Here is a 13027-nt window from a genome sequence, read left to right as displayed (position 1 = left end):
AAAAATTTAAACTGTTTTACAGCAGCAAAACTGATCGATGCGAACGTACGGGAGAAAGTAATTCCATCAGACAACCCCTCTCTGTAGATGAGCTATAGGACTTTCCTCCCCATAGAAAAGCTATAGGATGCTTCCCTACTAGTCAAAGCGGCCCCTGTTCTCGAAGCCTCAGGGCAACTTTCAATCGAAGTGTGCTTTCAGCAACTGGACCCAAAACAACCAGGTAATAACAGAGATGGTTATCGAGTAAGCTGGAGATTGTCTAGATGGGGCAATCCTTTCAATCATGGCGTTAGTTACTACACATCTAAAGTACACACCTATGCTACTGTACATCACAGTTCACAAACATCAATGTCTTACATTACATCACATACAATCCACCATCATTGCATATCTACATCAATAACTAACATCACAATCTACCATTACAACACATCTAGCTTACTATACATCATACAGTACTCCATCAATACATCTCTACACCAGTCCTTGATGTACATCACATTCATCCACCGTCCCTAAACACCTACACCTTACTGTACATACAGTCCATTACACATCTACACTGATACCTTACTGTATGTCATACAATTCACCATCACTACACATCTATACTGCAAGTCATATACAAACCACCATACCTTCACCAAAACATTACCATCGGCACATACAATCCACCATCACTACACATCTACAAAAATACCTGAAACTACATCACATACAGTACTCTGCTCTACATTTACACCGATACCTTACTGTATATCACACACAGTACTCTGCTCCAGATCGACACCGATACCTTATCATCATCACATACAGTACTCACTCCACATCGACACAGATACCTTATTATATATCACATACATTACACGGCTCCATATCTAGACCGATACCTAACTGTATATCACATACAGTACTCACTCCACATCGACACCGATACCTTATTCTATATCACATACAGTACTCACTCTACATCTACACCGATACCTTATTCTATATCACATACAGTACCCAGCTCTGCATCGACACCTTAGTGTATATCAAATACAGTACTCACTCTATATCTACACCAATACCTTACTATACATCACACAGTACCGCACATCTACACCCATACCTTACTGTACATCACACACGACCCACCATCACTACACATACACAGAGTACCTTACTGTATTTCACATACAACCCATCTTCATTCCAAATCCATACCAATACCTTACTGTACATCACACATAACCCACAGTCACTACACATCTTTGATGACAATATAATTAATTTCCAGCTGTGATTTAACAAGAAAGTGTTTAAACTACTAAAACAAGAAGGCAGCGAAAAAGCGCTAAAATCACACAGGGAAAAAAACAAATCATGTAAAGAAAAGATCAAAATTGCTAAGGAGGAGGCAGCGAGACTGATTGCCAAAGAAAGCAAAAATAATCCTAAACTATTCTTAAATTATATAAGCAGTCAAAGGATTTGCGCTGAGAGCACTGGAATTAACAAATAATGCACGGGAAATCATAGAAGATGATGGGGAGGAAAGCAAATCTATTATAGTTTTTTTTTCCTAGTATAGGGAACTAAAACGAACTCCCGACTAAATATTGCATACCTAACACAGGAGGAAGTGCAAAACCGGTTAAAGAGCATTAAAATCCAGAAATTGCCGGATCCGGATGAAACACACCCAAGGGTTCTAAAGGAACCAAGTGACGAGATAGCTAGGCTGCTATTTCTTATATTTATGGACACTTATCGAGACCGGGGTTGTACCGCTGGATTGACACATTGCCAATGTGGTTCCAGTAAACAAAAAGGGTTGGAAAAATATTCAAGGGGTTTCTGAGAGATACTATCCTAAAAAACCTTATGGAAAACAGCGGCATAACTCCTCATCAGCATGGGTTCATGAGGGGTCAATCATGTCATACCAATCTGATCAGCTTCTACGATGAAGTAAGTTCTAGGCTGGACCTGGGAGAGTTTATTGATCTCGTATATCTGGATTTCTCTAAAGCATTTAACACCGTGCCGCATAATAGGTTGATATATAAAATGAGGCAGCTCAGTCTGGGCGAAAACGTGTGTATCTGGGTAAAGAACTGGCTCAGATATAGAAAGCTGACGGTAGTAACAAATGGTTGATACGCTAATTGGGCCACCGTTGCCAGTGGGGTGCCGCAGGGTTCAGTATTAGGCCAGCTTCACACGGCCGTGATGGGCTACGCAAGCGGAATACCGCAGCGGAGGCCATCACGGCACCCCCCCAGAGACCCCATACTTACCTCCGGATCCGCCGCCCTACATGACACTTCGGCGCGCATGCGCAATAGAGCGCGTGACGCGCCGGCAGCGTCACATGACGCGGCTGGCGGTGAAGCGGTTTCACGCTATCTTCCGCTGTGCTACAGCGGAAGATAGCATGACGGACAGCTTCCATTGACTGCAATGGAAGCCGTCCGCACGTACACCCGTGGCAAATAGAGCATGCTGCGTGTGAGGATGGGTGATTTTACGGTGCGGAATTCCGCACCGTGAGCATTGTGCTATTAGGTTCAATGGAACCTAATAGCTGCGGGGCAACGCGGCGGAAATCCGCCCGTGTGAAGTCACCCTTAGGCCCCATTCTGTTCACTATATTTATCAATTGCCTGATACTCTACACAGTAAAATATCAATATTTGCAGAAGATACAAAATTATACAAGACAATTAATACAATGGATGACAATGTACAGCTACAAAAAGACCTAGATAAACTGGGGGCTTGGGTAGAAAAATGGCAAATGAAGTTCAATATTGATAAATGTAAGGTTATGCACATGGGCAGGAGAAACGGATGTGACCAATATACACTAAATAGGGTACTGCTAGGAAAAAAGTGATATAAGACCCTGGGGTACTAGTGGACTGTAGACTTAACCGAAGCAATCAATGCCAGTCAGCTGCTGCAAAAGCAAATAAAGTTGTGGGGTGCATTAAAAGAGGTATAGGGGTGAAGGACGAGAACATTATTCTACCGCTATATAAGGCACTTGTCAGGTCTCACATGGAATACTGTGTACAGTTCTGGACACCGATGCTCAGGAAGATATTGCAGTGCTTGAGGGGGTTCAAAGAAGGGCAACTAAATTAATAAACAGAATGGGGGGTTTAGAACACCCAGAGAGGCTATCAAAATTGGGATTATTTACCCTGGAAAATAGACGGTTGCCGTACATTACATACCATTCACTGCCACTATATAATCATGTTACTGTACCTCACATAATTTAGTGGTGAGTTATGCGAATTCACCATTTAGTGGTGAGTTATGAGAATTTACAATTACTACATTATCACTTACAATCCATCACTACATATCTACACTGATACCGTACTGTACATACAATCCACTATTAGAAAGCTTATACCTTACTGCACATCACATATTCCACCATCAATATACATCTACACCGATACCTTTACCGTATATCATACAATCCACCATCACTATACATCTATAGCGATACCTTTACCTATTACTAGAGATGAGCGAACGTACTCGGATAAGCACTACTCGTCCGAGTAATGTGCTTTATCCGAGTACCGCTGTACTCGTCCTGAAAGATTCGGGGCGCGCTGCGGAGCGGGGAACTGCAGGGGAGAGCCGGGAGGAATGGAGGGGAGATCTTTCTCTCCTTCTCTCCCGCCCGCTCTGCCCCGCTCCCCGCTGCGACTCACCTGTCAGCAGCGGAGCGCCCCGAATCTTTCAGGACGAGCACAGCGGTACTCGGATAAGGCACATTACTCGGACGAGTAGTGCTTATCCGAGTACGTTCGCTCATCTCTACCTATTACACACAATCCACTGTTAAGCTAACTTAACACGAGCGAGCCTGATATGGGGTAGTAAATCCTTGCCCCTAAGTCTCGCTCCCCACTATGTGAATTCTATGGGGATGTGAGCCGTGTTTATGGCATAACAGCCTCGCATCACTTTGAGGAAGAAGCAATCCTCCTCCATGGCTGTTTTTACTGGATCACAGAGTTTCTTTCATTGCTTTCAACTGGATCGCCGCTGTGATTTGTTTCTGCATAGCATCGTGGTGCCATGTTGAGGAAAAAATGAATTTAATTTGCTCATGTGCATGACCCAATTCAAGAGAAATGGGGTTCATATTTGTGCATCTTAAAACGCACAAAATCTCGCACAATTTTAGCAGCCGTGTGAAGGCAACCTTAAACCAAATCTATCTTGCTGTACATCCCATAGAGAACACTGTCACCACACATCTCAACTGACACCTTACTATCCACACATTCTGCCACTATAAAACATCTGCCTTGGCCTCATGCACACAGGTGGATTTGATTTGTGGGAGATCCGCAAATCAAGCCGCCCATAGGGAGACATGGGGGCCCGCAGAACAGCTAAAAGCATGTGGATGTGATTTTTTTCCCCAGCATGCTCTATTTTCCTGTAGATCAAGCAGACGGCTTCTATTGAAGTCAATGGTCTGTGGCACACTCGCAGCTGTCACTGCGGACGTGCCATGGATCTGCAGGAAAGCTGGAGATTAAAAAAAAAAAAAAACGCACTGCACATGCGCCAGGCGCATCGGCTAGCGTGCCCAGACGCATGCACCGTGCTGAAGAAAGAAGCAACGGAGACCTGCACTGGATCCGGAGAGATAAGAACCTGACTTTTAACCCCTTAGTGACGGAGCTTTTTTGCTTTTTTCCTACTCCCTTTTTAAAAAATCGTAGCTCCTTTTTTATCCATCGATGTCGCTGTATGAGGGCTTGTTTTTTGCGGGATGAGTTGTATTTTTCAATGGCACTATTTATTGTACCATATAATTTACTGAAAAACTTTTTAAAAATTCTAAGCGGAGAGAAATGGAAAAAAAAACGACATACCACCATCTTTCGGTATGTGTCCTGTTTCTACGGCGCACAAACTGCAACAGAAACGACCTGATATTTTTATTCTATGGGTCAGTACGATTACTACGATACCAAACTTATACAGTATTTTTTTGCTGTAGTACTTGTATTTTTTTTTTTTTTAAGATATTTAATTTTTTTAAATTATGTTCTGTGTCCATTTTCTGCGCACAATTACTTTTTTATTTTTTTGGCTACGTAGTTGTGTGAGGGCTCATTTTGTGTGGTATGTCCTGACGTTTCCGTTGGTACCATTTTCGTTGACTTTTTGATCACCTTTTATTACATTTTTTCTCGGAGATAGGGTGACCAAAAAAGTGCATTTCGGGCGTTCTTTATTTATTTTTTTTGGGAACACGTTCACTGTGCAGGGTAAATAATACTTTACTTTGATAGATTGGACTTTTACGGACGGAGCGATACCAAACACGTATTTTTTATTTATTATTTTAATTTTTTTTTATTCCAAATATGGCAAAAGGGGGGTTTTTTGAACTTTTATTACTTTTTTTTTTTTTTTTTTTAATAATAAACTTGATTGTTCTTTTTTTACACTTTCTTTCAGTCCCCAGGGGGGACTTTAACATGCGATGCTTTGATTGCTCCTGCAGTATGACGTAATGCTATAGCTTTCTAAAGGCCTCTGGCTGCCATGACACCTGCAAGACTCCCCCTGATCTCATCGCGGGGGGGGGGGGGGGGCGTACCTTCGGGGCATTTAAAGGGTTAATAGCCACAATCGCGGCTATTGCCCGTGGGTGACGTAGAAAGTCGATGGCGCCGTCACTAAGGGGTTAATGCCCATGTTTGCAGGCACGAGCAGATTCCACTGCAGGATTCAGAAGCGGAACCCGTGTGTGCCCGTGTGCATGAGGCCTTAGGCTGGCTTCACACTGGAGAGCATGATATCGGGCCGTGATTATGGACCGATATCACATTTGACACCACGTGAAAGCCCTGTAGATGCAAGGTGTTTTTATGTGAAAACAGTCTTGCATCACTGCGGGGATAAAGGTAATCTTCCGCCACAGCAAAGAATCACAGCGTTCTCCCATTGCTTTCAATGGGGCCAGTGCTCTAGCTGCTGACCCCATTGAAAACAATGGGGCTGCAATGCGAGATCATGCAGCCAGATAGCATTGCGGTGCCGAGTGTATGAACTCATTCAAAAGAATGGGGTTCATATTTGTACGTCTCACAATGCACAAGCCTAGCGCAATTTTCACGCAAGTGTGAAGGCAGCCGTAGGGCTCACTCACATGGGCGTATGTTGCCAGTGTATTGTGCAATGCTAAAAGCCTAATGATTTCTATTGGGCCACTCACATCTGCGTTAATTTCATGCGTGAGAAAAAAAACGCAGTATATCCTATTTTGATACGTAATAAACACCAATACTGGCTATGGGGATTTTACATATGCAGCTAATATGCATGTATATGTGTATTTACTATGTACTGCGTACTTTACACAAGTAAAAAATATGCACATAATACACAGGATATATATTCTCATGTAAGCCCTTACTGTACATGACAAAATTGACCATTACTGCATACCTATATGGCCACCTTACAGTACATCACAATCTATCATTAAACACATCTACCTTATATACATCACATACAGTGCACGATCACTACACATCTCCACCGATGTCTTACTGTTCGGCAAGGCTCACACTACCGTAATCGTAAAATGCTGCATGTATAATGCTGCATTTTACCGCTTTGGAGCCGGCCTATTGCTGCGTATGCCAACGATTTTGAGCTGCGCAGTGTATCTCATGCACACTGTCATGCACAGTCTTTCTTGTTTGTTTTTTTATTTCCCGCTCTGTCGCTCCGCAATGGCGCATAGAAAAGCAACACACACGCAATATAATTGCATATGTATACTGTTTATTACGCGACCATAGATAGCAATAGGGCTGTATCGCACATAAGACACGGCAAAATAGAACTTGCTGGGGGGGGGGGGGGGTTGTGTGCGTATTATATGTAATGAATATTCACAAGTGTGAATTGAGCAAAGAAAATCGTTGTAATACCACTGATTCAATTCACCGCATCCCACATTACCTACAATCTCCTGTCAACAATCATCCACACCTTACTGTACATTACACAGTTTATGGCTACATATCTACACTGCTATCTTACTATACATCACCTACAATCCGCTACACATCTATATTTTACTGTAAATCCACCATCACCACATACCTACACCGATATCTTTATGTACATCACATGGGCACTACATATGTGCATCAACAACTGACTGCACAATATATGCCATTACAACAGCTTATCCTCTACACCGCACGCAATACTTGTCACATCAACACCAATATATTACTGTATATCACATACAACCCACCATCACTACATATCTACGTTGATATCTTACTGTATATCATACCATCTATCATCGCTACACATCAACGCAATACCTTACTGTACATCACACACAACCCACCATCGCTACACACCGATACCTTGGGTCGGATCCTGCCCTGACCGTGGCCAGTGAGCCCTGTGTATCTGTATTTTCCCGGCAGCGGCGTTCGCGAGGACCTCTCTATTTCCGGGTTTGCTGTACTGTGCAGGGTCCTCACGGCTCGCTGTTGGAACTTAGTGCAGGTTTTGTTTTGTTTTTTTCAAACTCCTGCTTTGCCGCGGGATTCGCAGCACGTCTGCAGTATCAGTCAATGGAAGCCGTCTGTGTGGGAACCAAACAAAAATTGAGCATGCTGCCATTTGTTTTCCGGATCGCAAGGTCCGCAAAACAAATACGCATGGTGAAATTAATTTGTGAACGACTATGCTTGACTATGGACGGCTTGATTTGCGGGTGCCCCGCACGGATTCCGCTAATCAAACCTACCAGTGCACATTGGACCTTACTGTACATCACACACAACCCACCGTCACTACACATCTACACCGACAACTTACTGTACATCACACACAACCCACCGTCACTACACATCTACACCGACACCTTACTGTACATCACACACAACCCACCGTCACTACACATCTACACCGACACCTTGCTGTACATCACACACAACCCACCGTCACTACACATCTACACAGACACCTTGCTGTACATCACACACAACCCACCGTCACTACACATCTACACCGACACCTTGCTGTACATCACACACAACCCACCGTCACTACACATCTACACCGACACCTTGCTGTACATCACACACAACCCACCGTCACTACACATCTACACCGACACCTTACTGTACATCACACACAACCCACCGTCACTACACATCTACACCGACACCTTACTGTACATCACACACAACCCACCGTTACTACACATCTACACCGACACCTTACTGTACATCACACACAACCCACCGTCACTACACATCTACACCGATACCTTACTGTACATCACACACAACCCACCGTCACTACACATCTACACCGATACCTTACTGTACATCACACACAACCCACCGTCACTACACATCTACACCGATACCTTACTGTACATCACACACAACCCACCGTCACTACACATCTACACCGACACCTTACTGTACATCACACACAACCCACCGTCACTACACATCTACACCGACACCTTACTGTACATCACACACAACCCACCGTCACTACACATCTACACCGATACCTTACTGTACATCACACACAACCCACCGTCACTACACATCTACACCGATACCTTACTGTACATCACACACAACCCACCGTCACTACACATCTAACCGATACCTTACTGTACATCACACACACCAATACCTTACATCACACATCCACACCAATACCTTACTCTACATCACACACAACCCACTATCACTACACATCTACACCAATACCTTACTCTACATAATGAAAACAAAGATCTGGTACCGTGTTAGCCAGTAGAGCAAAATGTGATTGTTCTCAGCAAGAGAAACGACGTAATCTTGTAGATATGATACCTTTTAATGGCTAACAAAAATACATGATGTAATAATAGCGAGCTTGCGAACCAACGCAGAGTTCTTCTTCAGGCTTAATTGATTGGATCTGAAGAGGCATGGATATTTATACACACTTATAACATACATACTTATGAGAAGGCACAGATATGGATGTGATTGGTTCGCACTTAAAAGGAATTCTGCAACGGCAAACAAACTTTTTCTGCTGTTGCAGAATTCCTTTTAAGTGCGAACCAATCACATCCATATCTGTGCCTTGTCATAAGTATGTATGTTATAAGTATGTATAAATATGCATGCCTCTTCAGATCCAATCCAGAAGACTGAAGAAGAACCCTGCGTTGGTTCGCAAGCTCGCTATTATTACATCATGTATTTTTGTTAGCCATTAAAAAGGTATATCTACAAGATTACGTTGTTTCTCTTGCTGGGAACAATCACATCTTACTCTACATCACACACAATCCACCATCACTATCCATCAACTCATATCTTACTGTATAACACACATTTCAGCATCGCTACAAATCTACACCGATATCTTACGTATACGGTGCATCACTACACATCTACATCAATACCTTACTGTACATCACACACAAACCCACTATCACTATACATCCACATCGATACCTTACTGTACATCACACACAAACCCACAATCACTATACATCCACACCGATACCTTACTGTAGATCACACACCAACCCACTATCACTATACATCCACATCGATACCTTACTGTACATCACACACCAACCCACTATCACTATACATCCACATCGATACCTTACTGTACATCACACACCAACCCACTATCACTATACATCCACATCGATACCTTACTGTACATCACATCACACAACCCACCATCACTATCCATCTACTTAGATATCTACTGTATATCACACATTCCACAAACAGTACAAATCTACACCGATACCTTACTTAGATCACATATACAGTCCATCACTACACATCTACACTGATACCTTACTGTATATCACACACGTCTACACCAGTACCTTACTTTCCATCACTACACATCGTTACTACACACCTATACAACTACCTTAGGCCTCATTTACACGGGCGTATTTGTAATCAGTCCGTAAATACACAGTTTTAACTCCATGCACAAGTGGTTTGGGTGCCTATTTGATGCTGTGCTGCATCTGTATTTGTAGTTTTTTTACGTGCACAAAATAAAAATTTGCACCAAATAGGGCATGATGCCATTTTTTCACAAACGTGACAAACACACGTTTGAATACCCCAATGCAAGCTGTTCGTATTACGCATGTAAAAACGTGTAAGAAAAGAAAAAAAAACAGAAATACGCCAATGTGAACGAGCCCTTGTCACACATCGCATCCAACCCACCATCACCACACACACATCCGGACCTCATCCCTCTATCGGTATCTACAGCTCACTAATTTATCAACTGTAAATTGCTATATTATATAAAATTGCTCTATAAAACGCATCACCCTGACAACTTGTGGATCGCCATATGATCGCGACTCCCACCAGCGCACATCCTCCATCATCCGCCAAACAATTCACAACTATCAGTTAGAAATACAATTACAATAAATGGAAAATCATAAAAATAAATTTTAAAAACAACTATTATCTATTTGAAGCCATAGTCAACACGATCCTCGCAACGCACGAAAAATCGTACCGTCTATGGCGGCCAATATTGTACATTTTTAACCTTTTTTTTTTGTAAACGTTACGCTTTTTCTCAGTAACAGTATACACATCCAAGACAAGAGCCCCCATAGTGATCAACGCGGCGGCCCTAAACATGCGAGGGCAGAAAGCAGATCTGGTAGCCATGGCAATACAGATGTGCATTACAGATAACAGCCAGAGGGTACATGATACAGAACACATCCCCATAATCATCAGAAATCATAGACAAGATGAGAGAAGACATTACTGTGTGCATGATGAGCCGACCCCCACACAATGAGAAGAAATAGTAAGAAGAGAGATTATTACTCGACCTTTCGTCCCCTGCATGCTGACACTCTGTCATGTGGGTATCTGGGGCTGGGTTGGGGGGTCTGGAGAACAGGCTCTCAAAGGCCATGTCTGAGGAGAGAACCCGCCTGCACTACACACTCTCTCTACTCTTAAGTCTCTTTCTTATTAATTTTAGTTTTTCTTTCTTTTTTTCTCTTTTTTTTTTTACACCGAAACCAAGAGAAGGTGTACAGCGTCCATCCCGGCTGTACGGACGGACCCGGCACCACACCGTTCAGTGCCGCCGTGCTACGGGTGAAAACGGTGCACTGGAAGCAATGAGTGGCGATAGAATGACCACTTCCGGCCCTGCTGTTCCCGCCCTAAACGGGTGCGATAGAGTTAGCCAATAAGAGTGCGACCTTTTACTCGCGCCGGAGGAGTGGCGCTTTGTGAGATGTCATCTATGATTGGTCGGCTGCGATGAAAGGCGGGAAAGGTCTATTGTGCTTTTTTCGCTGGATCTGTAGAACTACGAATCCCATAATTCCTGCGCAGTGTGGAAGCGCAGAAGATGGCTGCAAAGCATTCTGGGAGTTGTAGTTTAGTTTTACAGATGGCGTAGTATGTTATTTATATACGGTTTTAACCCGGCTAATAGCAGACTGTCTTTGGAATGCGAATTGGTGGTGGTTTGTGAGGGATAAGGTTTTAGTGGTGGGGTGGTGTCATATAGGATTACGGAGAACTACGAGTTCCAGATGCCTAGCGGTTGATCAATGTTATTGCTAAGTGGCAAAGGTTGGCAAAGCATGTTGGAAGTTGTAGTTTATAACAGATGGGGTGAGGCTTTTGTCAATGGCTCATGTTGTTATGCCTGAGGGAAGTTCTTTCATGCTTTAAAGATGGTGCCTGACATACAAATAAAGCATTATGTTATTAATCACTTTGTATGACTAATTGTGCTCTGTGTTCTGTGTGTGATCCGTGTACATACAGATGTTATGGCGGGAAATGCAACTTGCATATCAAGGAATAAATACTGTTGTCAAGGCAACTGTATGGCTCACATGTGAACTGTATGAACTGCGGTGCAATATGTACTGAGCTCTTTGTTTCTGGGAAGGGTGGGGGGCGCTACGAAGGTAGTCAGAATTCACCCCTTTGTTTGAATTGAAATCTGCCGCGGATCCACGCCAAATAAGACGGGTTTCAGCCTTGGAAAACCTGCAGTAAAGTTGCTACATATAAACGTACCCTGAAAGGATAAGGCCGGGCTCGGTATTATTGTATCTTGTCACCACCATGAAGTAGGGGTGGAGACAAGATTGTCTGTGGTTGACAGGCTGGTGACGTCCCCTCTTCGTGATTGGTTGCACGCCTGCCTCCCCCTTCCTTGACCTCACAGGTCCTGGCAGTCAGCAATGCGGTCTGCAGTGGTGAGTGTCCTGCTGTATCAGTGTGGCCGCCCATCTCCCCTTAGCGACCCTGCAGTCAGTGTCCCTGGGGCTTGTGGTATCGCATCTGCGGTCCCTAGAAGCCGGCGCGCTGTGCCAGTCGGCGCCGTCGGTAGTCTCCCACCTCTTGGGTCGCTGTCGCCCATCCTGATGCTGTTGACCAGACACAGCCGCCGTGTGCCACATGTGAGCGTTGGTGGTGAGCGGCGTGGGGGGCCGGCTAATGCAAGGGCAGAAAAGCCACCGGACGGAGCCACCGGTCCATGTGCTGCTGCTGAGTGCCGGTAGGGAGAGCCGCAGCTGCCAGATGCAGAGTACCGCAGGAGGAAGACAGCAGGGAGTTCATACAGCGCGGGGGGGACAGTCACTCACTGCCGACGGCCGCAGACTACACAAGGACGGCAGGGAGCCCACAGCAGCGGGGGACAGTGAGTGACAGCCAGCAGCCACAGCCAACTTACGCTGAGGCCAGGGAGGAGGGTCAGACGCCTAGGAAAAATGCATCCTAGGACCTTCAAGGTCCTCCCGCTATTTCATCAATTGGGAGCTAGGGGTGTCACTCCATGGAAGCCCTGTCAAACCCCTAGCTTCCAGTGCCTTATATTGCCTTACGCAGTTCCGATCACGGTGTGTCAGAATTGCATAATATGCAAATGCAAAAAGGAACGCAGCATGTTC

The 13027-nt window shown here is 44.2% G+C and overlaps 1 protein-coding gene across 1 annotated transcript in view; it reads right to left on the bottom strand.

Annotated features, from left to right (window-relative positions):
* The window catches only part of ZC3H6 (zinc finger CCCH-type containing 6), a 78013-nt gene extending 66782 nt beyond the window's left edge, over positions 1-11231 (bottom strand). The window contains exon 1 of the mRNA XM_066608669.1: positions 10934-11231. Within this exon, the coding sequence (XP_066464766.1) occupies positions 10934-11019 (86 nt within the window). The 5' untranslated portion in view covers positions 11020-11231. The remainder of the gene's footprint in view (positions 1-10933) is intronic.
* Positions 11232-13027: the final 1796 nt, after the last annotated feature.

Source organism: Eleutherodactylus coqui, chromosome 6 (genome assembly GCF_035609145.1).
Source record: "Eleutherodactylus coqui strain aEleCoq1 chromosome 6, aEleCoq1.hap1, whole genome shotgun sequence".
Taxonomy (NCBI): domain Eukaryota; kingdom Metazoa; phylum Chordata; class Amphibia; order Anura; family Eleutherodactylidae; genus Eleutherodactylus; species Eleutherodactylus coqui.
The sequence above is the reverse complement of the archived record's forward strand: the minus strand, read 5'-3'. Positions and strand labels throughout refer to the sequence as shown.